The sequence below is a fragment of the Zingiber officinale genome, chromosome 7B, assembly GCF_018446385.1.
Source record: "Zingiber officinale cultivar Zhangliang chromosome 7B, Zo_v1.1, whole genome shotgun sequence".
NCBI classification, from domain to species: domain Eukaryota; kingdom Viridiplantae; phylum Streptophyta; class Magnoliopsida; order Zingiberales; family Zingiberaceae; genus Zingiber; species Zingiber officinale.
The window spans coordinates 93,812,328-93,840,063 of NC_055999.1; the positions used below are offsets into that span (position 1 = coordinate 93,812,328).

Here is a 27,736-nt window from a genome sequence, read left to right on the forward strand (position 1 = left end):
GCCAAGTTGATATAGTGTTTGGCTTTTCTCACTTTTCATAAGTCAATTCATCATGATGATTGTGATCTGTATCTCTTCTTGATTGAATGTTTTTAGAAAATTGAAATGAAATATGTAAAATGTTATTTGACTCGAGTTCAACCCAATTAATTTGATATGGTTGGAAGAGAATTCTTAGTTTCCCACACATTCATTGTGAATGTTTCTCTTTTACTCTGGTACTTGATGAAAAATTTTATAGGGTCGGGCCGGTAATTCTCAGATTAGAAATCTTATGAAAGGTCTCTCTTTTATGATAGTTCACTTTTTCACTTAAGCTTGGATGAGACAAAGCATCGCTTTAGGTGGCGGGCACAGATAGTAAAGCCTGTTTAGTACAAATCTATTACTTCCGCATCAAGTGAGGCACATTTTATTGCTTAATCCTTATAACAACACTTCTCCCATCATTTTCGCCCATTCATTCATTCTTCGCCGTCGCCGCCGCCATCATGTACCCCTGCGGCGGAAGTAGTGGCAGCCTCGAGGTGCTCTGCCGCCTGCTGAAGCGGCTCGACATCGCCAAGAGCAGCGTCCAGGACACCGACGCGTCGACTGACGCCAGGTTCTTGCAGATCAAGACCAAAATGGAGGTGCTGCAGCTTAAGATGGTGAGGGAGATACTGTGCCGGGAAGACAGAGCCATGGTGCAGCTCCGCCAAGTCGAGCACTACATCGACGACATGATGATGGGCACCAAGGACGCCCCGTCCTTCTCCTCCATGCTGGTCGTCGAGAACCTCAACCGGATCGACGCCTCCATCGACAAGGCGATCGCCGCTGCTGGCGAGAGCGCCGCTGCCGGCGAGAGCGCCGCCGTCTATGACGGCCTCTACAAGGTGATGCAATCTATTCATGACCGTCAGATCTGATTTTCTTAATCTCGACCGTTCATATGACAAGTACGTGCATCCATTCTTATAGCGGATCAAGTCGAGTAAAGATTTTGCAAAAAAGGACGGCCCATGGGGCCCCCGTTTAGGAATAGAGTGGGACATGGGCCCTCTTCCCAACATCAAAACCATCTACGTGAGCGCCAACGATCGCATCCATTCCATTCGATTTGAATACAAAAGCGATGATCACAAAGAATACCGAACGCCGCGAATAGGAGGAGAAGGGGGCACTCTACATCAGGCAATATATACACTATCCATACATTATAAACTAATTATTTTTATTTTTTCAATTAATTTTATATATATGTAGATTGAACTCGATGCGGAAGATCCCATCAAATTCATAAGAGGAGTATATGACACGGCTGGTTTAACCAAATTGGAGATCCTCACGAGCAAACACACACATTCATTCGGGAAGGGTAATGGTGAAAGTATCAGTTTCCCCGCTACATCGAAACTCGATTGCAATTACAAAATTGTGGGGTTTTTCGGAAGGGCATCATCTTATGTTCATGCAATAGGGGTCTATTTGGAAAAATGCCCTAATTGCCCACCTGATTCCAGCCCTTTCCCTACTATACCCTCATTGATCAATTAGCCATTTTCATTTTTTCATAATTAATGATGATATTTGCTATAATAAAGGAAGTCATAGGATACATTCCATGCACTTGGTGAGGCATATGTAATGTGTGTTATTTTATGCATTCAAATATATGTATTTGTGTATTTGTAATAAAATTTCAAGGAAAAGGATTGAACAAATCAAACATGCTTGGATCAGGCAAACTTAACTAACCGAGCGGATCAGGCGATTGAGCTAGTTATGTAGGCCTAACAAGTCAAGTGCCGAATTTAGCTAGTCGAGTGAGCTGAACAGGCAAAATTGGTTGGGCAAACCAAACACTATTGTTCAAATCCACACTGCATCACAAAGATCAATTTTAACACACTCAGCATACATCTAACAAGGTCAACGAAGAATCTAATGGAGATTGAGGCAGCATATGCAATATGCATCAAAACAAACAAACACCCACAACATCATTTCCAGTACAAAGATCATTGAACATCCATTTGGTTTTTACTGATTACTAGTTGCCATCCTCTTCGGAGCCCTTCAAGTACAAAGATTCCGTGACGGTGCCGGTGCCGTCTCCACTCTGCCTTGCTGAGTTTCCTCCGCGACCCTCGGTCGGTAATGCACTGCCAGCTTCCTGCTTCAGTGAATTGCTGTGGCTGAAAATGGGGAATCCAACACTGGCCTCACCGTGAAGGATGTTGAAACCAGTGTTCCCTCCGGGGCTCACACCTAGCTGGCTATGCAGTGCTGCTTGCTGCTGCTGCAAAGAAGATATCGGCGAGTGTGCGTAGAGCAAGGAGGTTCGGGCAGCCGCAAGGGACTGAGGAGTCATCTGCTGGGTCTGTTGGTGCGGCATGTATCGCGGGCTGGATGGCATCATATGATTGGGAGGAAACTGGTAGAACAATGAAAAGGCATGCTCACTGTCATCTATCACCAAACATTTCTATCTAAGGTATAGAACTACAATGATTTGAAATTAGAATCTTTAACAAAATATCCCAAAATGCATTTTTAGATTGATTGAGAGATTAAAAATACCTGAGCAAGGGGTGGAGTTTGTTGACCATCTGCAATGGCAGCAAGGTACATGAGATTCCTTTGAAGTTTTGCTTGGTTTCTGCAAAATGAGATGTATGATCCACTAGTTTAATTCTATGTCATATTCCAATAACATCTTCTTTTCGCTAAATACTTTCATTGTATTAGCAAACCAATCTAACAAAATTATCTTTCTGATAAATACACATCAGGATAAAGGATAAAAGCTCTTATGAAAAATAACCTGAACAGTTCGTGAAAAAAAATGGACTTACTCAGCACATTCTTCAGCTTTCCCTGCATTTTGGTTGTCCAGAATGGCCAGAATCAACTGCTTGTTCTCATCCAGATACTGAAGTATCAAGAAACAAATATCAAAATATATTTAGATGTTGCGTTGTATAACCGATATAGCCAACAAGACCATATATAGCATTAAATTGGCAAAGAAACTTCCTCGACATAGTTTCAGAAGAAATAGATGATCTGAAATATCCGCCAGACCAGATCTTCATGCTGAACATAAATCATAGCAGCTTTAGGATTCTTAGAATAAGACAGTATTATTATCTTCCTCCTGTGTTCTACGTTATGAGAATATTATGAAATATTTTGGGTATGCAAAATCAAAAGCCTAGGGCCTTTTGGTACCAGCAAAACTGAAAAAAAAAACAAGAAGAAAAAATTGCAGTTTAATCAAGTTGCAAAGAAAAGATTAGGAAGAAGATTAGAACAAGAGAAGGTTAGCTATATTTTCATCCATTAGCAACAAAAAAAAAGATGCATTTTATATAACTCACACCAAAAAAGATCACTTTACGAAGAAGATTAGAACAAAGAGAAGATTAGCTATTTTTTCACCCATATCAACAAAATACTTGCATTTTAATCAATTCATGATAAAAGATTATCTTACGAAGAAGATTATTTTAAGAGCAGGAGAATATTATCGATTTTATCACCCAAAAATTGCACTTTGATCAACTAATAAAGAATTTCAAGAAAAAAATACTGCCGCCAAACAATTTTTAAGAGTCAAAAACTCAATATCACAAAGAAGATAACCAAGCAAACGTTAAGAGGAAGGAAGTTCAGATAAATCTCTCAAAAAGGAAAGCAAAAGCTGAATCAGGACATGAGGGTGCACCCACAAAATATTACTCCAAAAATCTCCATCAAGAGGTAGAATATAAAGCTGATGAACAACCATGCACTGCAGAGAACACTTGAAAAACTGGATCCCGACAGAGGATTGAAGGGACTATGAGGAAGAGGAAAAGGATTACCTGCTGGATGATATCAGTGGTGACTTGATTCGGGGAAGCGTAAGCTGCCATCATAGGCTGCATCTGCATGAGGTGCTGCTGCATGATCTCCTCAAACCAGACTTGGGTTTTTATTTTTATTTTTACTGTCAAAACTCAGAGTGTCTTCTCTCCACTCCCCTGTTGGTTATACTTGTAAGAGACAAGAGGAACAAGAAATGAAAGGGCAGGTGGTCGGTCACCTTCGGCTTTGTGCTTCAACAGAGGGCATTTATCTCCCTCTCTCTATTTCTCTCCAAGTTGCAATATACTAATTCCAAGGTACAAGTTTCTTGACTGTTTTTCAAAAATCCAAAAATAAAGTTTCTCAATTATGTGCATCAAGTTAAATAGATTATATTTTGAGCATTAATTAGCATTTATAAAAATACGATCTTATAATGTTTTATAAAAAGGCACCATATAAATCTTTCTCTCCTTAATATTTTGACTGTAGTTTTTAAAAATATATCTACTGTCTAAATTTAATCATAGATTGATCTGTGTGTGTGTATATATATATATATTGTTTTTTTTTGGCTGGGGGGGGTGTAAATACACTTGTGCATTTGAGAAATCAGGTGTACTGTAACTGTGCATATTCTGCTGTTCAAGAATACATCCAAAACTTGTAATTTTCTTTCTCAATCTCTTTTATTAGTAGGAGACGAGCAAACTGGAACCATCCTCATTGGAAGAAATTAAAGAACAGGCGTGTAGATATTACTAGCATGCATGAATTCAGAGAATCAGAGTGTTTGAGCAAACCATGAATGCATGCTTGGTTTTTTGATTTCAGCATTTCTTGATTGAGCAGGATTAGGGATGGCAGGAGGATAAGAGATGACAACTGGAATGAATATGTATCAATGAAAATTTAAAAATTTTCGATCCTTTGAAATGACTTAAGCACTAGTTAACTGGGTGTAGGATGAATAATGAATGATTCTACATAATAGTTTTGTTTTCCTATCATAATAAAAGGCTAAATAACTATTATAAATATTATCAAATTTTATACAATATTATCAGCAGGGGTTTAGATGCAGTCACTATTTCATGTGTAGTATGGGCATGAATGAATGTCTAGTATTCCACCCTCTCAGAGTTGTTCATTTTTGGTGCTCTAAAACAGATAAAATGTTTGAACCTGAAAAAAATAATAATGAGAAATTATTATTATTATTTTTTTAAGAAAATGGTGTTTCACGGACCTGCAGCATGGAGGAGGGAAACTTGACAGTCAGCACCAAATGCCTTCAAACTGCGAGCTGTCAGCCTATCAGGTATCAAAAAAGCTGTAACATTATCTGGAAAGAAACCAATGTGGAGGTGAAGAGTCATAGCCATCATCATTGATTACAAGTATTTAATGCAGCTTACAGATTTGAAACTTCGATAAAAGAACACGGTTTTTTAATGCATAATGAGCACCCTTATCATTTTCTGACCTGTGTCTATCATTCATGCATGGTTGTGGTTTTCTCTTGATGCAAAAGGCTTAAAATTACTTAAATGTGATGCTTGTAGACAGAATGGTCAATGTCTGGTCTTGCAGAGTCCAACTGTTGAAAAGGCTGTGCAGTAATGTACTTTCCAATGGGAGTTCTTCCTCTTCTACCATTGCAGGCAGTGAACACAGGAGCCGCTGCTCTCCTCTACTTTCTTCCGAGTTTCTCACCCTAATGAACAGACTGGTGAAAGTAAAAAAAGAAAAAAATGAAAGGAGAAATGAAAGAGATGCTCCCTGTTGGTGAAACAAGGAAGGCCTCTGCTGGGGGCTGGGGCAGCATGTTGTGTGCTGGCTTTGATGGGATGGTGTGGTGTGTGGGGCAGATAAGGGATGGGATTGGAATCATTTTTCTCTTTTTCCTTCGTGCAAAGGACCAGAAAGTAGAAAGAGAGAAAGCGACCTGTGCCTGCAAGTATGGCAGTGGCATGGTGCCACTGCCATGGCCTTCACCTCGATGCTAGCTAATGGCATGGCATCATCTTTTGATGCCTTTTTCTCCCTATCTCTTGACTGCCTTTGTATCTTATCATCTGTGCTCTTTACCAGTTACCACCAGTTAAAATTCTACGACTTCCTTTTCAACTTCAGTGGTAGATTTTTCTGTCTTTCTTGTTTTTTTCTTGTTCATTTCCACTAACATAGAGCACAACACGTTTCAGCTCAGTTTATTGATGAAACCAACCACCATATGAAGCAATGAGCCATGAGAGAACAACGATGGAGCTGAATGAAAAGGAAGAAAATAGAAAGTCTACACCAGGTTCAACAACTGCACCTATGGAAGCATCCATGTAATTGGCAACATTGACTAACATATCAAACAGTTTATAGGCTGCACTAACAACAGAGCTGAGGGAACCAAACGTGTCACGCATAATGCAAAGAGGTAAACTTATGAGGAAGAAGATGACATCAATCAGAAAGGAAATGAGACTTGATCCAAGGTATGAAAGGTGAGTTGGAGACAAGAAAAAAGATTCAAACAGGATATAAATAGTTAAGTATATATACAGGATGAGTAGAAGGTTTTGAGGGGAGAAACAAAAGTGTTCTTGATTTGTAACCATATCAGTGTTTGGAATGGTCACAGGGGACGTATTGGTTAAAGGGGTGTTAGAAACAACAGGAACAATGGCCAAATTGGACTCCGAACCAGTTGCTTCTTCACAATATTGTAACGACTTGCCGTAGGAGAAGTACATATATCGATCTTTGCTGTGGATATGTACATCCGGAATGTGCTGTAACTTATGCCACTCTGAGCCACCATGATGACAACTCTTGAACATACCTTCATTGCATTCCAATTCCAGCCATCGAAGATCTTTGGTTGCATATTCTCCTAAGCCCTCTGGGAGGTTATTCATTGATTCATCTATCACATTTAGTTGTTGCAGAAGAACCAAATGTTCAAACTTCTTCAAAGATGGGCAGTTGCTGACTTTGAGATTTTCAAGTGAAGAAAGATTGGATATCTCAACAAGATTGAAGCTGCTAGACACTGACAATTTTCTGATGGTAGAAAGGTTCTCGATCTTCATAAGTCGATTAGCACCATCCATCGCCAAAACAGTTAAGGCTGTGGCATGCTGCAGGCCATCAGGAAGAGATGGTAACTTATAGCAGTTGACAAGCTGCAGTTCTCTTAGACAGGGTAAAGCTTCACCATCTTCAAACTGCCATTGCCAATCTTCCCAGTTGATCATATCCTCCATGACCAAAGTATTGAGCTTTGGGAATGGAGGCCATGCATCCAAGCCAAAGAATTCTGTGCCAATTTTAGTGACAGCGGTGGCAGCTGATATATAAAGAGAACTCAAGTGTGGAAGGTGGCCTAGTTGTGGAAGTTGTTGGATTGATGAACACCTGTGAAGAACCAATTTAGTAAGTTTTTTCACTGTGGAAATCCAACTGGGAAGATTAAGACCAGGGTATCCCATAATTTCAAGCTCTTCCAGGCTTGATGAAGGGCATAGCGCCTCGAGCACCTCCTCGAATTTGTCCACTTCAAGTAGTTGAGCATCTGCAATATTAAGTGACCAATGCATGCTTAAGTTCTTGAGATACTTCTTTCTTCTCAAGTTTGCTCTAGCTGATTCTGCACCATTGCATACTCTCTCCAATTTCTGTAACAGAAGATACTTGAGCATTGTCAGAGGTCCCAGATCATCTAGTGTAGACATCAAAATACCTTCACTGCCAGAATCCACAAGAAATCCTAAAAGTGAGCTAAGATTTTCAAGTTTACCAACACCAACAGGCAACCAATTGACCTGAGTACCTACAAGATCCAAACTCCTTAAGCTTTGCAACTTCACCAGATATTGAGGCAGCGCTGTCATTGATTCACAACCTCGTACAGACAAGAACTGTAAATTTATGAGTCGTTCTATACTGTCAGGGAGCTGTTTTAATCTTGTAGAAGAAACATTTAGGTGCCTCAAATGTATAAGATCTCCAATGCAATCTGGTAAGCTATCAACATCGGTGCCATGAATATCTAAGACACGCAGGTGGTTTAGTCCTTGAAGAAAATCATCAAGAATTTTCCCTGATAAAGGATTCCTAAAAAGCAACAATGTTCTCAAAGAATTTTGCTCTTTTAGTTCTGTTGGGATTGCCATAAGCCCCTTAGCCACAATTGATAGGCGTCGAGGCTTTGTTGAGGTTGCATCCATTAGATCAAGATTTCCAAACAAGTTCTCCTCTCCTGCCAAAAAATGAGCAAGAAAGCGAAGAAGCCCATGCATCTTATGAGCATCTTGCTGACCAAAATCTCGTTCCAAGAGGTTCCTCCAAATCAACTCTTTATAATAGCCTTCAGCTGTGTCTTCAATTGTTGATCTTTCTTTTTCTTCTACCAGTCTCTCAGCTATCCAATACTTGGTGATGGATTGTTGATCAAACAAATGATCCTCTGGAAATAAGGAGCAATAGACAAGACATTGTCTTAAATTAGCTGGTAGGTCCTTGTAGGCCAAATATAGAGCTCTTGTAACATCATTTGGAAGATCAAATGATGACCATGCTGGATCAAGGAAAACCTTCTCCCATTCTTCAGAGCTCCACCCTCTGGTTCTAAGGACTCCTGCAATTACGCGGATAGCTAGAGGAAAACCTTTGCATTTCCTCACAATCTTGATACCGATGATATTCAGCTCCTGAACATGATCTTCCTGATACAGCTCCTTGCGGAGCATTGACCATCCTTCTTTGGTTGACAGAGGTTTCATTCTATGAAGATGTGCTCCAGGAAGTTCTCTTGCAAGAGTTTCGTTTCTTGTAGTAATCAGAACCCTACTACCAGAAACTATGTTCTGCGATGATCTTTGCAGTAAGTCATTACAAATTTGTATGCTCCAAACATCATCCAGAACCAATAAAAACTTCTTATGCTCTAAGACCCTCTTCAGTTCGATTTCTAGTTGTTCACTTGTTTGAGCTTCGCCATAGGTTTGCCCTGCACCAGTGATTATCTGCTTCAGCATGTCGATAAATGTGGTTTGCTGAGTGACACATATCCATATTCTAACTTGGAAGTGAGCTTTTGTTCTCTCATCGTAATAGATCTTTTGAGCTAGCCTGGTCTTTCCTATCCCTCCAACACCAGTAATCACCAAGAGATTCATCCGCTCCTCCATAGTCAGTAGCTTAAACATAGATTCTGCATTCTTCTTGAACTTAAATTCTACACTTTCAGGATCCATTGCTCTAACAATACATTTGTTTGTCAGGCTAACTTCATATCCATGGATGGATGATATTAATTGGAACTTTGAAGCCTCTTTAGTTACTTGATCTAGCCTAGAACTTAGCTTCTTGATTCTTTCAGCAAGCTCGTGGTGGAAAGAACGATTGAAGAAAGAAAATAGTGACACAGAACACTTAGTGCTAATGCGCAACCTAAATGATTGAGCTTGCTGCTCCAACAATCTCTTGTGACTCTCCCCCTCAATTTTGCATTGATCAATCATATCATCTATGTCATATATAATATCTCGTAGCTTGGTTAACCACCATTGTATCTCCTTTTCATTATAGCTCCTGCGTTCAGCATCCTGGAGAATGTTCCTTAGCTCCTCTAGCCTCCTTACCAGACCTTTAACCTCATCAGCCACGCCCAAGAGTAAAATTTCCTCTTGTTTGGTGATTCCATCTAACACTTGAATGACTTGAGGAATGAAAGCAGTTAAAATCATGGCCATGATCTGATCTTCCAGTGACTCTCCAAATTTCGCACCTAAAGTTCTCGCACCTAAAGTAAAATGCAAATACTAGTTTTATAAGAGAAACGAAAAAACAATAAAATCATATCCAGAATACTGAGCATGATTGTTCTGTTTTATTGATTACAACTAAGCATATTCAAGCTCCTGTTATCATTCTTCACACTTTTTTCATGGTACTTAATATGATTTATTAATATCAGGAAATGAGAGGGAGATCTAGGAGGTTGAAAATCTTACTATGAGGGTTGTCTCAGGCTTCCAGATGATACGAGATTCTACTGTAACAAGAAACAATTCAGAAAAAGGATTTTTAATTTTTCTGTAAAATCGGTCATTGTGTTTTCAGGAGACGATCGATGCAGATTATTGTAATCAGATACTACCAAAAACGTCAGATTCAAGCAAATTTCCTAGAGGTTTATACTGTGCAAAAATCAAGACAACAACTAAGAAAACCTCCTCCCAATATTTTCCACCCAAAAACTTTCATGCTTACTTCCAATGGTTAAAGGCTGAACATGCCCACTTCTTTTACTAACTGCAATTTTTGCGGAGTAGATTGATGATAGATTATCATCGTGCATAGAGAAATGCATTACTATACAGAAAAGATTCTACAAGTCATGACCGCAGTACCAGGCATCAAGGAAAACAAACAACTTTATGCTAAAATGGAACAAACGCAAGCATTTCAATCGAAAACAAGAACATACCAAAAAGAATCCGGAGACCAGATGAGGAGTCAGTGGCGTTGACGAAGGCACGGGTGTTGCAGGCAGACAAAGTTCCAGCTTTAAGAGAAAATGGAGGAAGCGAGCGAAACGAACTTGTCGAGGCATGCACGTCTTTGAGATGGAGGAACTTCAACCTCCCTCGAACCATGGACTTGGAATAGAAAAGAGCAATCGAGGCCGCTGACTCTTGCGGCGATTGCATCTCCATTCCGATGTCAAATCCGGACGATCACAAGAGAGAGACCATCAGACCAACCAACTCGTCGGATTAATTTCAGAGAAAATTTCATTTCACATTTTACAGTTTACATTAAAAAAAAAAATGAAATGAATCTATATATATATATATATATTGCAAAAAAAAAAAAAAAAAAAAAAAAGGTTAGGTAAAAATCTGATAAATTTCAAGAACCCTTTTAATGATTTTTTAAATATAAAAAATGATGCAAAATAGGTTTTAAGGCATGCACGTTTATTTTAAAAGAAAAAGGATGATCTCCCGAGCATTGAGCATGGAGGACAATTCTCTTTCAATTTGATGGAGGATGTGATATTTGATCCGAATGAAATTTTGTAGGAAGAGATTTCTTTACACCTTATATATGAGTATTCGATTATTCAGATAATTAGGGATGAAGTCGGGTCTAGTAGCATTCTGCTAGAAATTAACCGATTAAATTCCGTCATCTGTAAACACAAAATGGGCACAATGTAGAAACGAATATAAGTTTAGAGAGTAAAATAATAACACCAACAGTTTGACATGAAAAATCACCTCAATGTGAGGAAAAATCACGGGACCAAGTCTAATGATCTTACTAAGAAAGTACGATTACAAGCATGTTTCTTATTCTTGTGGTGGAAGTATAACTCCCTCTCTATCTCAAAGAGGAATACAATATATGTCTCTAACTCTCTATCTCTTACTAAGAGGAAATAAAGATGGAATAGCATAAGATATCTCTCATCACTACTTTACAAGTCTCTCTATTTATAGAGATTGATGTTGATGTGTACAATCCATAAGTATATAGTTATCATCAAGTAATAAAAGATATTGAACTCATGGAGATTGGATATAAACACTAGAGATCAATCATAATGAATTAGCTAAACGATCTAAATTTGAGAATTTGTGCACTTTAAGTAGAGAGAAGTAAAGTAGGGAGAAGTAAGAGAAGAAAAAAAAGTAAGAAAGTATAATTGGTTGAGGAAAATTGGTTGCAAAGAGTGTTTTAGGAGTTCTGTTTCGTCGTGATGTTAATCAATATATTGAAAATTACCTATTACCCATCCTCTATCTTTATGCGTATGTAGGAAGTTGAATTTAATAACAACATTATCCCGCAACGATCGTGACAGAGTGTTATTCTTATTAGTATCAAATGATACCAAGTGAAAGTAGTTGTCAGGAAGTCCGGTTAAAGAATTCCCTTAAGTGAGCATACTCTCATCCCAGCGCAAGTTATAAGTGAGTATGCTCTCACGCTTCCAGACTTTCGTAGCTTTCTCTCACGACCAATGACCTCTCGGTCGAGATTCCAGACTCTTGCCCCAGTGCAAGTTATAAGTGAGCATGCTCTCATGCTCAACGACCTCTCAGTCGGGATTCCAGACTCTCGCCTCAGTGCGAGTTATAAGTGAGCATGCTCTCACGACTCCAGACTCTCGCCCCAGCGTGAGTTATAAGTGAGCATGCTTTCACGCCCAATGACCTCCGGGTCGATATTCTAGACTCTTATCCCAGAGCGAGGCATAAGCAAGCATACTCTCATACTCAATAACTCATGGGTCAGTTTTCTACACTCTTATTCCTAGGCGGGTTATCAACAAGCAAAGCCTTCACTAATCCTACTCAGGGTCTGCATAAAGTAAAGGAAGTGCCAGGGAGGCAAGGAAAAAAGAAACATAAACAAAGATTGACACTCAACCATATTTACATTTATTTGATAAAATACAGGACACACTCTTCAAAGGATCATTTTTTTACATTTAAGACATCTAAGTGATCAGAGTTCTCTTCTAGTATCAGCAGCCGGTCAGCACCTCGGGCAATAGCATCTGGCCTGACCCACATGCTCCAGATAAACTCGAGCCTGAATCAGCTCGACCTTGGTGGACTGAATAATGCGATGTTGCTAAGCAATGATTTCCTCTTTGAGCCGATTTTCTTCTTTAAGAAGGGTTATGGAAGAGGCGTGTTTCTCTTTCAAATAGATCAGGAATTGAGCTTGCCTCTCCAGGTCTGAATAAGCTTTCTATTTCAATGCTACTTTAGCCCGGGCCCGAGATTTAGTGGCTAACCAAAGTTCCTCAATGTCTCGGCGAAAAGAAGATTGAAGATCTCTATCCTGTATCATCTCGGCTAAGGTCGTCCCACTTTAGGTAAGCAGTTGAGTCGTCTGTTCCAATTATTGATGGAGACGCTGTAGTTCATCCGACTCAGAATTCACATCCATGGGTAAAGGGCGCTAGTAGAAAGAAAGTACGATTCTATGGATGGTGATCGACCTCCTTTTAAACAAGAGAGGAAAGGAAAAGCAACTTATGAAGTTAAAATGACCCTTCTCCCTAGGTTGATTGAGTAGTTAAACAGGTTACACGATCAAGGATCAGGGATAAGGAGTAGCATTTAAGGACATAATGGCAAAATAAATGAAACCAGGGTTTGAGTCTAGTCAACCAGACCTGAGCCTCCTTCGACTAGACTTGGGGGAGACTTGTGATACGGTGCATAATGGTAGGGCCCGGTCGTCGGAAGTCAAGGAGATATGGCAGTCAAAAGTCAAGGAGATATGACAGTCAGAAGTCAAGGGGATGTGGCAGTCAGAAGTCAAGAAGACATGACAGTTAGAAGTTAAGGGAATGTGGCAGCCAATAGTCAGGAGGATATGGTAGTCAACAGCTAGAGAAAGAAGAGGTAGGACTGTTTGGTGTCGTCAGACACATAATGCCTGGTCGGGTGCTTACAGATCAGGATACCATATCTGAATCAGGATGTGCAATCGGGGTGAGGCCTGACCTGCTTTGACTGGTTAGGTTGTCACAGCTCGGTTATATCCAGGTATGATTCTCTTAGTAGACCAACTTCCGATCAGCTCTTGAGTGATCTCACCATAACTCTTCTTACCCCTCAAGACTTAGGCCAGGTATTGTGTTCGACAGATCATCCCGAGTTACCCTAGTCATACCCGGTCGGGACAGAAGATGTTATACGATAACAAGGTCAGGGAATCGTAACCGTCCGTCAGAGAATAACTGCTGTATGTCAAGGAATATTACAATGGTCTGCGGTCATCTGTGAATGGAACCTTCTTCCAGTCCACAAAATGGTGCCACGCGTCCTCCATTACTAGACAGGTCCTGACACCCGATATTCCCTGACATCAGTTAGGCTCCAGAGGTACGCACTGTCATATAAAAAGGGAGGTCCTCTTCCATGCGCAGGTACGCTCTCTCGCACATTCACACTTGTCTTCTATTTTTCTTTCTCTTTCATACACTGTTCTTCTGGGGAAAAAGTACCTGACTTGAGCGTGGGAGGGTCTGCTCCGGGGACTTTTTCTCTAGTTTCCGGCCTCTAACGTTCCGTGTGCTTGTCTGAGTGTGCGCAGAGCTCAAGTACTGTCGGTTCAGTCATCGTCGTCCGTTAACGTCACGTGGGGGGTCCGTTCTTGTGGGCGCATACAAGAAGAGTGTCCTAATCGCCTCTCTGTCAACGCCAGCAACAGCTCATCCGACTTTCGTCTGACTCAGATTCCGGACAGGATCAACATGCTTGGACGTTCCGGTTCTTCTGTTTGATACTCCGATTGAGAAATTTCTCTTGAATAAATGGGACTCTGATCATGAGCAATGTTAAACTTTGGCTTTTCAAATTGCTTGACGATTTGATCCTTAAAGAAAACTATGTCACTTCTTCAAATAATTTTCTTGTTAACAGGATCCCATAGTCTAAAACCAAGTCTATATGTTGGTGAACCAAGGTATATGCACTCCATCGCCTTTGCAACAAGCTTTGCTCTTTCATCTTTCTGAATGTGAACAAAAACTTTGCACCCAAAAATTCTTAGATGATTGTAGGAAGCTTTCTTCCCATGCTAAACTTCATCTGGTATCTCACCCTTTAAAGGTCTTAAAGGAGATAAGTTGATCATATTAGTTGTAGTTTTTACCGTCTCCCTCCAAAATGACTTAGGAAGTTTTGCATGAGACAACATACGTCATACCTTATCTGCAATTGTTTTGTTGAAGCTTTCAGCTAGACTATTCATTTGATGTGTCTTGGGAGGTACCTTCTCATGTCTTATCCAAGTTTTACAATAAAACTCGAGTGAGCCTCTATACTCACCACCATTATCAGTTCTCAAGCATTTCAACTTTTTATCTGTCTCACATTCCACAGATGCATGAAACTCCTTGAAAGCTTTAAGAACTTGGTCTCTCGTCTTCAATAGATATACCCATAATTTTCTGGAGTGGTCATTAATGAATGTGACAAAGTATTGATCAGCACCGTTAATGTATAATCTTGTTCGAGAGTCGAGGCGATAGATGATGGAGACGTGGTGCTCCTGTTGATCGTTGGTCGACTTCTCGTCAGTGAAACCTGCAACCACAGCAACGTCAGTGCCAAGCCGGGGAGGGGTTCCCCGACGATGATCCTCCAACGCTCAAGTCAACCATCGACGATGTAGAAAAAACGAGGAAGCAAAATGGCAAGATAACTGTAACTACAGTAGAGATTATGCATACCTCCGTCGAACCTTGGGGGTCTTTATATAAAACTCCCGAGGAGCGCATGCATGCTTCTCGAGGCGCAACACTCCTCAAAGCATATCCTGAAAAGACGTGTCAGAAAAGTATCCCTGACACCATACCTCAATGCCCCGGACATATCCCTGACATGACAGTGGAAGCTTCCGCCGTACAATCCTCTTCCTGTCCATGCCGCCAATCATGCCGTCTGTCGGTGGCACGAGTCCCCACGGGGATATCGGCTGATCCTCCTTTTATTTGTTAGTGGGTCGAGCGGGATGACCGTTCGGCGGGTCTAACCCTTTGGCTGAGCGAGGTGGCCACTCGGCCAACACTCTACTGTCTGAGCTATATCTGAGAGTGACCGATTCTGAGCCTCAATGCGAGTCCGAGCGAGCTAGCCACTTGGCGTGTATCTTGTTCTGAGCGTCGAAAGCTCGGTATGCGACTGAGCTTTGGTAATCATTGGGTTGATATCAACTCAGTTGTCCTTCGAGCTGGTCGGGCGAGTGGATCATCTGATCAACCAACGATACGGGGCGTTGACCAGCTTGATTTTAATTTTTCACCATGTCATTTATCATCCTGCTGACCGGACCCCTCTTCATCACCAGATCAATGTATCTTTCAGACGTTGAGCAAACATCCGAATAAACAATTATGGCAAAAAAGGCGAATACGCTCGCCCCCCAACGCCCCCGCCAACCCGTCTCAAGGTCAACACGGAGGAGGTAAATCACGGGCGGCTACTAGCCTTTGGAATAATGACTAGCACATAAAGGAGGTATTTACCTCGGTTTTACCGAGATTCGAACCTCATACCTCATTGTGACAACACTTCATGTACTAGCCACTAATAAACAAGATCAAGGATACACTTGATTCTTCTGACATCATCTATCCTTTTGAAAGATACTATGTTTTGTTTATTAGCAATGCAATTCTAACAGGATTCAAGTGACTGACTTTTTATATTTGGAAGATGGGTTTTTGTGAGAATCTCTAATTCCTTCTCGCTTGTATGGCCTAATCTTTGATGCGACAATTCTTTTCTTGCATCTTGAACAACATTCATCTCCCCTTTGCATGTCTTCCCTTGCATGACGTAGAGGGATCCTTGCTTCTTCCCACGAGCAACAATAAGATTTCCTTGATTGAGTTTCCATTTGCTAGTACCAAACTGGCTTATTATTCTAGTATCATCTAGCTTTCCTATTGAGAAAAGATTAAGACACATCTCAGGTACATGGCTTACCTCCTTCAACACGAGCTTGTTTCCGTTCTCAATCATCAAGGTGACTTCTCCAATGCCTACAAGTTTTCTTGTGACAAAGTTGCCCATCTTCACCATACCAAAATCTCCTTTTTGATATGCTGAGAAGAATCCTCCATGAGATGTAACATGATATGATGCTCCTGAATCAATTATCCAAATGCAATTGTCAAGTGCAACATTTAGATAATTTTCTTCACTAATAAGAAATATATTCTTATCGTCCAAGACCACCGCAGTAGTGATCTTTTCCTCCATATTCTTCTTGGGTTCAACAAGCTCACCCTCCAAAAGGGGGTCGAGCGGAGTTCTACGGCAGTGGCCGATTAGACGTAAAGCTTCCGACAGGCAAAAGTTTGTCCAAGATCATGAGGCGCTCGTCACGAAGCAGAGGATTGTTGGGACGACTGGAGCGTTAGTCTGGTTGGGCGATAACAAGTTGTTATACCCAATTACCATAAGGAAGAACAACTAAGGCCGACAGATCGGAGGAGTTCCAGTTGATCGATCACCTTGCTTGGCCGAACAGCGAGTGTAACGCCCCGCCCCTCCTGCTAAGGCGACGGGGGTTACTTGCGACACATACATACTTAACACAGCGAAAGTCTTGCTTAGAGAATGTAAAAGAAAACCTTTTCTTACTTAAAAATCACCATAGACATAAAAGAACCACATAACATACCTATCATAATTTTTATTTGAGTCTTAATACCCAACACATACTTAAGGTCATGGAGTCATAAAGTAAAAACATCAACATGGCAAATTTCTTATTAAACAAAAGCAGGTCTTTTCTTTTAGCCAGTCCACTACCGCACACATCCTTCTAGCCCCTCCTGCTGCTCCCCTAGTACATCCATTCCTTGCCTTTATCTGTGGTACAAGAAAGTAAGCTGTGAGCACTCATGGCTCAGTAAGTTCCTTTCCTACTCACAAAAATCGTAAAACATATTAAAATCACAAGTCATAAGGCATAAAGACAAATGTATCATGTCAAGAGCATATCATGGCATATCGTAACATAACATAAAGTATCATGGCATAACATAACATAATCATCAAACGTATCCTATCATAGCATAACATCATCATAACTATCATGACATAATCATAAAGTATAAGCATGGTAAACTCCTAACATATATCATGCAACATATGCAACATGTCTTTTGAAAACTTATACAATACATACTTAAACATAATCTCAACATGATTAGGGCCCCGGCTTGTACCACATACATAAATGTGCGCATCCTATGTAGGTCGCGTCCTATGTAGGTCCAAGGTAGCAAGTCTTGAACCCTACAAGGCATACATACTAGGCCTGTTTCTTAGTCCATCGACCTAGGGGCACTTAGAATCACATCCCTAACGAGGCCCGTTTCTTAGTCCATCGACCCCGGGGCGCTTATGGAGCCCACCCTTGGTATAAGCCATACATAAAGTAAAATAGCATGTCATACATATCATAGTTCTTATTCCTTCATGCATATCATGTTTCTTGACATATCATAAAACATGTATTTTTTTGGGCACACAGCACATGCATGAATCATAGCATACAACATGAACATATCACTTATCATATCACAAAGCATGCATATTTGGGCACACAGTACATGCATGAATCATAAGCTTGCATAATGAACATATCATTTTATCATATCCTAAAGCATGCATGATTGAACACATAGCACATACATGGATCATAAGCATACATAAAAGAGCATATCACTTATCATAAAAATACATAACCATTCATGGAATCATTAAATAACATCTCTTGATTCATTCATAGCATGTGAGGTATATCTAGGTCACTAAACCCATATGGCCGAAAGTCATGAGTAGAGGCATGATCTCTAGACAACATACACATAAAAATCTCATGCTATCTTCACATACTAGCATAAGAAAGGTCATAAGCATGTTAACCTAAATTTTTAAGCCCTCCTAGGTTTCCAATTCTTTCATGGCCGAAACATTTCATGAAGAGAAATCAAGTTCTAAGCAACATGCAAACATGTAAACCCTAAACCCATATCATATCATATTTCATAAGGAACTACTTAAGCATATTTAGTTTGGGTTCTAAGTTCCTTAAGCTCCTAATCTTATCATGGCCGAACCCTAGCATGTCTCATTCTAGGTTACAAGTAGCATGGAAGTGTTGAACCTTAAGCCAATATCTTATACATTTTCATGAGGAACAACATAAGCACATTTGTTTTAAATTTCAAACTTCCTAGACCCATTAACTTGTAGTGGCCGAACCATATCTATCATGGAACTAGGTTTTTAGTGGCATATGAGCATGGAAAACACAACTACATTTCATAGCATACATCACAAGACATCATAAGTATATATAAGTTGGGTTCTAAATTTTCTCTAGGCCTTTAAACTTGTAGTGGCCGAAACACATCAAGCATGGGACTAAGTTTCTAGTGACATAAGAGCATGGAAACCACAACTACATTTCATAGTACTTATCACAAGAAACATCATGAACATATATAAGTTGATTTCAAAATTTCTCTAGACCTTTACACTAGTATTGGCCGAAACCTATCAAGCATGAAACTAAGTTTCTAGTGGCATAAGAGCATGGAAATCACAACTACATTTCATAGTACTTATCACAAGAAACATCATGAACATATGTAAGTTGGTTTCAAAATTTCTCTAGGCCTTTACACTAGTATTGGCCGAAACCTATCAAGCATGAAACTAAGTTTCTAGTGGCATAAGAGCATGGAAACCCTACACAATTTTCATGGCATCATAACAAGGAACAACATGAGTAAACTTAGTTAAAAATCTACACATCCTAGCTTTAAAACTTAGTGTGGCCGAAAGTTACATGTAACCAAAATTCTATGTAACAAGCAACCATAAAAACATCAACTAGTTTCATATCATTTATCAAGAAGGTCATGAGCCTCCTAGCCTTGGTTTAAACTTTCCTAGACTTCAAATCTCATCATAACCGAATCTTCATAAGCATGAAATAAGATTCATAACTAACATACAATCATGGCATAACATTTTAGCTTCATGTCTTGTCTTAGGAGAAATCTTAGCATGCTTAGTTTTAGGTTTAAAACTCTCCTAGGCCTTTACTTCTTCCATGGCCGAATATTCATGAGCATGGAAATGGAGTTTCAAACAACATACAAGTAAGAGAAAAAAAATTAACAACCTCATTATCATAGGGTACATAACACAAGAATAAGGAAACATGCTTAGTTTGAGTCTTAAACTTATCTAGTCTTCTTGTTCATGCTTGGCCGAGAGTCTAAGGCTTATGGATCTAAGTTTTCATTATTTATTCTAGCGTGGAAACCTTAGATTAACCTCTTACATAAAAATACATGTCACAAGAAAAATAATGAGCATATCTAGTTACAAATTTCTTAGGCTCTTCTTCTTGTTTTGGCCGAATTTTTCATAAAGCAAGTCCTAGGTTTTTAAGCGATCTATCTTCATGGAAAACTATATAAACTATTGTACCACAGGTGAGGGGAAGCTTACCTAGTGTTCACTTGTAAATCTTTAAAGAATTGGTACCCTTGGTGAAGAGGAAGAAGGGAGCTTCTTCTTCTAGCACTCCTTTTGATTTCTCTTGCTTGGAAGGGTACACCTTGAAGGCTCCTTCTTGTAGTTTAGTTTTCTCTTAGGGAGAAACCTAAACTTGGCTTGTGGAAATGAGGGAGGAGGCTTCTAGTTTCGGCAAGGGTGAGGGAGAAGGAAAAAAAATGAAATCCTTTAGTTCCTTTCCTTTTTATGCTAAGTGGGTGGAAGTTACAAAGATGAACTTTGCTTCCTTTCCTCCTTAATTCATGCATGTATTTTTCTAATGAGAATATGTCCTCATTCCTTCCCCTTAACTCTTCTCTTCATTGTTCTCTTAAACTCCACGAAAATAGAGAAGAAAAAGGAAGAAAGACAACTTGTCTTTTGCTACTCCTTTTCTTAACCAAGAGGTAAACAAGGGGAAGAAAGTTACTTGATTTTCTCTTGTTCCCTCACTTAATTATATCTTTACTTTTAATTACAATTTCCATCATTTCCCATTCACATGTTATTCATTATCCTAGTGGTTATCATACATAATTTTATTTCCATCCTTTGTGAGAGGTTCAAGGTTCAAACCTTCACCTCTTCTTTTATTTCTCTTATTTCTTTTTCTTTTTGATTCTTCTAACCTTTATGCTCTAAAGCAACTAACACTCATATACTTATCTTATAATTTTGTGGGTGTTACAGCGAGATCATTATCATATTTCTCAATATTCTTTTGGGAGATGTGCTGTTGACACGCGTCATGATTAACAGTCGGATCGTACGACGGAAGTTTCTACTTCTTATCAGAGATATGCATGCCCTGTTAAGATATGATGTCAAAGACACTTTCCTGACAGGTCATTTCATAGGACAAATTGAAGAATGTGCCCACGATCAATTGAAAAACGTGCTCATACCTCGAGGAACGTGCATATCGTCCATCAGGGCAATATATAAAGAGGGGGTCTATACACTAGCGGAGGTATACGTTATTTACTATTTACGCCTGTGTCAACTGTTGCTCCGTCTTTTTCCTCTTTCCGATGACTTACTTGAGTGTTGGAGGGTCAACGTCAGGAGCCCCTTCCCTATTTCGACACTGATGTTTCTTGTGTTGTGGAGCAGAGCGGAGTCTACATCTGGTTAACATAACAGTCACATCCCCAGCTTGTCATCTTCATAATTTTCTGACAAGATCAACAAGTAATGTGTCCCAACTCTCGGGTAGAGAACTAAGAAAAAGAATTTGAAGTTCATCATCAATATTCATCTCAGCTTTCATCAGTTGATTCACAATACCTTTAAAGGTGTTCAAATGAGTGGTCATATGATGACCATTTGAGTATTCCGATTTCACCACTTTATGATAGGACAAACTCTATTTCAAGGAGTCTTCTTTTGAATCATAGATTCGAGCTTTGTCCATAACCCATAAGCATTAGTATGAGTTGATACATGCTTAACAAGCTTCAAACAATATTTTATGATAAGACAAGCTCTATTTCGAGGAGTCTTCTTTTGAATCATAGATCCAAGCTTTGTCCATAACTCATAAGCATTAGTATGAGTTGATACATGCTTGAACAAGCTTCAAACAATATTCTTCCGAATCATAGCAACAACTTTGCGATTTAGAAGCTCCCAATCTTTGTCAGCCATTTCTTTTGATTTGATTTGATCGATGATTGGCTCGTACAAGTCTTTATAGTAAATATGATTGTCTATCATCGACTTCCAATAGGAATAATTAGCTGTAGTTAGCTTGAACTGATCTCCATCATGTGCGATAGCTCCCTCTATCTTGAGTCATGTAAGATGGAAAACTCTCTTAACCTGATACCACTCTTGGCTCGTACACATAAAATTTCCTGGCTCGTACACATAAAATTTCCTGCTCTGATACCAATGTTGGGAATTGACAAATTAAATTGCCTCCTCTGTAAATACAAAATAGGCACAATATGGAAGCGAATCTAAGTTTAGAGAGTAGAATAATAATACCATGAGTTTTACACGAAAAACCTCCTCAATGTGAGTGAGCAAAAACCACGGACCTAGTCCAGAAATGATCTCCACTAAGAAAGTAGGATTACAATGTATGTCTCTCTTTCTCAAGAGGATCTCTCACAATTCTCACCAACTGCGATGGAAATATAATTCTCTGAGTGCGTTTGGTTCGGGGTTATCCTTGATAATCTTGGTTATTCATCTAAGATTATCAACGAAAACCTTATTTGGTTTAGATAATCGATGATTCCCGAGTAATGTTCATGCCCGACACGTCAGTAAAAGAGGCATGCAACCCAGAATCAGAAAACCTCAGAAAACTGAGGATTTTTTTGATTCCGAAGTTAACAAATTTTTTTTTACCCAAAATATTCTCGAATAAGAGAAAATATGATAAAAAAGGAAAAAATAAAAAATAAAATAAAAAACTTTTTAAAAAATAAAAAACATTAAAAATTTTAAAAAATAGAAAAAAACATTAAAAAAATTTAAAAATAATTAAAAAATGGGGGGAAAAAATAAAAAACGTAAAAATAGAAATATAGAAAAACGTAAAAAAAATAAAAAACGTAAAAAATAATAAAAAACAAAAAAAATTTGAAATATATATAAAAAATATATATATATATAAAACTATAAAAATAGAAAAATATATAAAAAAAATAAAAATAAAAATAACATTAAAAATAAAAAAAATAAAAAAAAATAAAAAACGAAAAGAAATAAAAAAATAAAATATAAAAAAAACATAAAAATAAAGAAAATGTGAAAAAGAAAAAAATAAAAAAAGCGTAGAGTTTAAATAATAATAATAATAATATATGATTGGTTTTGTAACTAAGGGTAATATAGTAAAATATTAAAATAAGTTATTTATTAAAACATTCAAACAAATAAGTTTTTGTTGCATTACCTACGTTGAACCAAACAACAGTTGGTTATATTTTATTCTCCATAACCTTGGTTATGTGATACTTGGTAATCACATAACTAAGATTATACATGATAAATTTAACCAAACACACCCTCTCTCTATCTAAGGAATACAATATATATCTTGTTCTCTCTATCTCTTGCTAAGAGGAAATAAAGATGGAATAGAATGAAATAGTTCTCCCTACTACTTTATAAGTCTCTCTATTTATATGGATGAAGAAGAATTGTGATTATTCATGAGAAAGTGAAAAAATTAATATATACGAACCAATTCATTTTTCCAATAGAGGTATCTTTCTTAAGAGAAGTGGTTGTCAAGTAGAGTGAGTTTCTAAGGTTGTTAATTTCCAAGATAGTGGTGTGGCATATAAAATAATTTCAACAAATCCTACCCCTTCTAATCATATATATTAAAGGTTTTTTTTTTTAAAAAAAAACTCACTAATTTCCAAAATTATTTAATATGTTTTTATTGAATATGACTAAATTAAAAAAGTATAGATTTTTAATCTATTTTTTAATTATATATTTTTTATACGGTGTTAATTTTAATATATTTTTATTAAACAATGATAGTTAAATGTAATAAAAAGAATTATTAATATAAAAAATATCCTACCCTTTAATGAGTATGAAAATAAATATCATCTGAATAAAAGTTGATCTTTGCAATATCTTCTAGTGTTTCTTTTAAAAAATGGAAAGAATAAAGTAAAAAGGATAAAAAGGTCAACAAATAGTCGATTCAAATAAAAGGAAGGAATTTCCTTCTTATTTACGTCCACTTATTTTCTCACCTTTTCATTGAGTAGTATCTTTTATATGCTACAATTTGTATGGTTTTTATCAAGCAAGAATCACAAACTTGTCACAATCAAATGAGCCATTCCAATCTTCACATCTCATAGTACCAAATGGTTTTGTTATTCAACATCACTGATAAGGATCCATTTACAATATTTGAAGAAGATGCACAGTTGTTATCGTTTAACGGTGGGTTTACTGCTGCTAAAACTTGCAGTTTCTCTTCAAATAATTCACCATTTCTTGCTGCATCATATACAACAAAGCATGTGTTTACTTGTAGCTGAAAAATGTTGATAGCTGTGCAACATGTCAGATGAGGGGCATACTCACAATTAAGCAGAGAAGAATGCAACCAAATGCCCCAGGAAACAAGGCATACCAGTAGTTTAGATGATGGAATTTGGCACCATCAATGAACAAAATGGGTAAGCTTGCAGCTGCGTTTCCACAATTAGCATAGTTAATTTGATCAGACTTGAATGGGAAAACATCGCTAAAAACTGTTAAAGTTCTCAAATGACCATCAAGGTTCCGTGCCGTATCAAGTTTTATATGAAAAAATGTGCTCGTTAATGAACATAGTTCAGTATCAGGATTATCAGCAAAGTGTAATTTGATAGATGGTCCAGTACTGAGTTCATTCTATGTTTGATGACCCAAAAAAAAAGCTGGGACGAATGCAGAAACCATAGTGAGGATATGCACCTGGAGGATGAGTAGCGCCTGTGGTAATCATGAATGCCATACATGCAGCAAGAGCAGCTGCTCTTGCCAACCATCCTGGACCAAATATTGAAAGTGCTAAGACACCAAAGGCTGCGCACCCAATCTGAGCAACGAACATATTGTACTTCTGCACCACAGTCCATCTTATAACCATTTATGAGCGTTCTCGAAAAACTAACAGAGAACATTTACATGGTAATGGATGAGAGAAATGGTCACATTAAAAAAGAAACATTATGTGGAAACAGGTTATCAGTTCATCTTCCTTTCAATAATATACTCAGAAAAGTAAAAACTGACCAAATTACTGCCTCTCCTTCTATTTACTTTACAGTAGTTTGTTATACAAATCATAAACATCATGAGCAATAGTTTGCTTTATCCATGTAGCTGATGCAAACATTAACCCTTTTTGATCAATTCAGAATTTGCAAAGAAGTTGTACTGTCTGCTATGAACCAATATATCTAAGTTTGCCACTAATTGTTGAACTAGATGATGCAAATCACACATTTTTCTGTTGTGACAAGCCAATTCATGATTCTCATGGATCAAACAATGCATCGAATATCTATATCAAATGCTTGTATAGATATATGAAACACAGACCAGTTTAATCCAAGAACGAGAACAAGATCAGGAACAGTAACATTACGTGGGCACCAGGAGCATTGGGGGTGGTGAACAACACAGCGCACACGGCCCCGAGAGGAGCAATCGTGGTCGAAAGGCCTCTGCTAGCCACCACCTGATCCATCCTCCCCAGAAGCGCCATCGCGGCGAACGCACCTGCGCAGCGCCAAATTCGCAACCCTAATTGAGACCCATCTCTTCACCAGCACACAATTCTCTCACTTTACCACACAAATGAAACTGCAAGCAAAAAAACACCTGCCGATGGCCACACGACGTCGCTGAGGCTGAGACCGGCGGCAGCCAGCCCTTTCCCCGGGGGCTTCCACCACTCCTGCCATCCTCTCTCCAAGCTTCCGCTGCTGGAGCCGCTGCTCGACCGGACGACGAGTCGGTGCCGCCGGCCGCTGGTGCATCCGGTTGGCCCATAAGTGGCCAAAGATCCGATTTTTATGCCTAATTCTGCCTTCGTATTAGCGTGGAAGAGGAGCAATGGCAGAGAAGCTAGCGAGTTCCTCAACAACTGCGGTTGAGCAGCCATTTCTCTCGATCAATAGACCAAGTGAGGAAGATGGTATATACACGGGTGAAGAATAGCAACAATCGCCAATACAAAGGAGAAGCAGACCTCTTGGGCCGTGGAGAGGGCCGCGCGAGAGAGCCAGCGAGCAAAGGAAGAGAAGAGGCTCTTCAGCGGCTCAGAAGCCAACTGAACTGTATTCCAGCTTTTTGTTTGTTTGTTTTTTATCAACTGAAAAAAAACAATTTTTTTGCTTTTGAAATTTGTTGGTATTACATCACAAATATTTTATGGCTGAAATGAATGTAGACATTGAGCCTCTCAGGTTGCCCTCAATCAATCACTATTGCGATTAATTACAATGTCCTGAAAAATCAAATGGGAAAAGATGTTAAATTTTCGCACACCAATTATTCTTAGTATACGAATTCAAGTCCTCTCGTCCCCTCGGATAGATGTAGTGGTTAGCATATAAAATATTATCATCATGAAATTTGATATTTGAATCTCGATAAAATCGAGATAAATACCTCTTTTATGTGTTAGTCATTATTACAAAGGCTAGTAGCTGTCCGTGATTTACCTCTTCCCTGTTGACCCTGGGACGGGTTGGCGGGGGCAGATGCATTGGGGGCGAACGTATTCGTTTTTTATCACCACGAATTCAAGTCCTCTCGAATAGTATGGTAGTTAAGGTATGCGAATAAAATAAAGAGACAGAGATGAAGATGTTCTATTATATATAAGTTTTTAGTTTATATTAGAAAATTTTTAATTTTATTGTTGGTTTAAATTATGATATATGTATTGAGGTTGTAAACATATGTATGAGGAGAGACTTTCACGCGTGAGTATATAGGGATGAGTGTAAATATAAAGTTCGGATTGTACTGAACCAAGATTGACTTGTGTGCGAGCATGACCTGTATATATTGAATGCTGGACCGATCGAGACAAAATTTGTCCAAATGAATACACTAATGTTTTGGCACGTTTTTTTACTACTGGGGTAAAACATATGAAATTTAATTGAACTATTGACAATTAATGACAATAATGATAATTAATTCATTCAATTGAAACTGTCAATAATTAATGATAATAAATGACTATTAATTGATAGTCGATCCCACCTAGTGGGAAAAATCTTGGTTATTATTATTGTAAATGACTATTAATTAATCCAACTAAAACTATCAATAATTAATGACAATGAATGACTATTAATCGAGAGGAAGAGCAGAAATCAAATCTTTGTCCACTCGTGTTCTCCCATAAAAACTCTCATAGCTGTGTATCCGTTCGGTTGAACTACTCGTGATAGCATTTGAATGCATTCTCAATTTGCCATGAACAACCAGTACTTGGTTGTGTTCGTGCTTTTGCCGTTATATTCTAGTAAACAGACGACCCGAGAGAACCTCGAAGCACAGTCAGAGGTGGGGTGAATCTGTTTCAAGGGAACTGCATTAAGCGCGGGCCTTGGTATCTTACTCAACTAGTTCCCTTTAATGACTCGACGATCAACTCCCGATTCTACTACGCACCACATCAACTTTGTAACTTGAACCATCGAAAGTTTGGCAGAACTAGCCTTACTGGCAGCCTGAGATTATCTGTTCAAGTCATCTCAATAGATAAGTTAGAATTGATTTTGTGTAATTTTAATTCAACAAAATTTTTCAATATCTCTAATAACATATTGCTAAATAAAAATATGTGGTGTTATCATACTAGATCATGTAGTCAAAATTTAACACTTTTGAATATGTCTTTTCTTATGTTTTGATCATGCACTAATAGTTATTAGTCAATGATGATTTACGGCTTTCCTATTAATTTTAGGATAAATTAATGAGAGTATGGGATGAATAAAATATTTTGTCACATTATTATATGAATCCAATCCATAAACACTCCAATAATTTTAAACTGAATTTTATCATTTATTTATAACAATTCAAAATAAGAAAAACGAAATAGAACATCGAGCTATTATAAAAACAAATTTCAATTCAGAGATATTATCATTTTTTAATATTATTATTAGAACCATATGAAGATAAAAAGTTAAAGAATCTCTCCACAAGAAAGTCTTTGAAAGGAGAACAGATGACGCCAAGCCCAGCCCATCAAAGATAACAAAAATTGGAAAACACACTTC

The 27,736-nt window shown here is 38.4% G+C and overlaps 4 protein-coding genes across 4 annotated transcripts; 1 reads left to right on the forward strand and 3 right to left on the reverse strand.

Annotated features, from left to right (window-relative positions):
• The first annotated feature begins 331 nt into the window (after window positions 1–331).
• LOC122003938 (agglutinin-like) lies at window positions 332–1,706 on the forward strand. Its single transcript, XM_042558902.1, has 3 exons — window positions 332–878; window positions 964–1,176; window positions 1,249–1,706. The coding sequence occupies exons 1-3, from the start codon at window positions 492–494 to the stop codon at window positions 1,537–1,539; spliced, it is 891 nt and encodes a 296-aa protein (XP_042414836.1). The 5' UTR covers window positions 332–491; the 3' UTR covers window positions 1,540–1,706.
• Window positions 1,707–1,857: 151 nt separating this feature from the next.
• On the reverse strand, window positions 1,858–5,830 carry LOC122006338 (GRF-interacting factor 1-like). Its single transcript, XM_042561802.1, has 6 exons — window positions 5,321–5,830; window positions 5,084–5,179; window positions 3,852–4,166; window positions 2,841–2,917; window positions 2,566–2,644; window positions 1,858–2,419 (listed from the first exon to the last, which is right to left on the reverse strand). The coding sequence occupies exons 3-6, from the start codon at window positions 3,933–3,935 to the stop codon at window positions 2,036–2,038; spliced, it is 624 nt and encodes a 207-aa protein (XP_042417736.1). The 5' UTR covers window positions 3,936–4,166; window positions 5,084–5,179; window positions 5,321–5,830; the 3' UTR covers window positions 1,858–2,035.
• LOC122004549 (putative disease resistance protein RGA3) lies at window positions 5,076–10,565 on the reverse strand. Its single transcript, XM_042559420.1, has 5 exons — window positions 10,325–10,565; window positions 6,394–9,637; window positions 6,065–6,273; window positions 5,783–5,912; window positions 5,076–5,148 (listed from the first exon to the last, which is right to left on the reverse strand). Exons 1-5 carry the CDS (start codon window positions 10,551–10,553, stop codon window positions 5,076–5,078), a joined length of 3,885 nt encoding a protein of 1,294 aa, XP_042415354.1. The 5' UTR covers window positions 10,554–10,565.
• A 13,226-nt stretch (window positions 10,566–23,791) lies between these two features.
• Window positions 23,792–25,759, reverse strand: LOC122006339. Its single transcript, XM_042561803.1, has 5 exons — window positions 25,311–25,759; window positions 25,075–25,208; window positions 24,399–24,546; window positions 24,024–24,130; window positions 23,792–23,936 (listed from the first exon to the last, which is right to left on the reverse strand). Exons 1-5 carry the CDS (start codon window positions 25,591–25,593, stop codon window positions 23,895–23,897), a joined length of 714 nt encoding a protein of 237 aa, XP_042417737.1. The 5' UTR covers window positions 25,594–25,759; the 3' UTR covers window positions 23,792–23,894.
• Window positions 25,760–27,736: the final 1,977 nt, after the last annotated feature.

Excerpts from the sequence above, each read along its gene's own strand:
- LOC122003938 (XM_042558902.1), top strand. The coding sequence starts at position 492 with ATGTACCCCTGCGGCGGAAGTAGTGGCAGCCTCGAGGTGCTCTGCCGC. Across the intron at positions 879-963 it reads TCTATGACGGCCTCTACAAG|CGGATCAAGTCGAGTAAAGA; the intron begins GTGATGCAATCT and ends CCATTCTTATAG. Across the intron at positions 1,177-1,248 it reads AAGGGGGCACTCTACATCAG|ATTGAACTCGATGCGGAAGA; the intron begins GCAATATATACA and ends ATATATATGTAG.
- LOC122006338 (XM_042561802.1), bottom strand. The coding sequence starts at position 3,935 with ATGCAGCAGCACCTCATGCAGATGCAGCCTATGATGGCAGCTTACGCT. Across the intron at positions 2,918-3,851 it reads CCACTGATATCATCCAGCAG|TATCTGGATGAGAACAAGCA; the intron begins GTAATCCTTTTC and ends TTGATACTTCAG. Across the intron at positions 2,645-2,840 it reads AAAGCTGAAGAATGTGCTGA|AAACCAAGCAAAACTTCAAA; the intron begins GTAAGTCCATTT and ends CTCATTTTGCAG.
- LOC122004549 (XM_042559420.1), bottom strand. The coding sequence starts at position 10,553 with ATGGAGATGCAATCGCCGCAAGAGTCAGCGGCCTCGATTGCTCTTTTC. Across the intron at positions 6,274-6,393 it reads CAAAACCTTCTACTCATCCT|TTTACCTCTTTGCATTATGC; the intron begins GTATATATACTT and ends CTTCCTCATAAG. Across the intron at positions 5,913-6,064 it reads GCTCATTGCTTCATATGGTG|ATGATAAGATACAAAGGCAG; the intron begins GTTGGTTTCATC and ends TAAAGAGCACAG.
- LOC122006339 (XM_042561803.1), bottom strand. The coding sequence starts at position 25,593 with ATGGCTGCTCAACCGCAGTTGTTGAGGAACTCGCTAGCTTCTCTGCCA. Across the intron at positions 25,209-25,310 it reads CGTCGTGTGGCCATCGGCAG|GTGCGTTCGCCGCGATGGCG; the intron begins GTGTTTTTTTGC and ends GGCGCTGCGCAG. Across the intron at positions 24,547-25,074 it reads CCAATGCTCCTGGTGCCCAC|AAGTACAATATGTTCGTTGC; the intron begins GTAATGTTACTG and ends ACTGTGGTGCAG.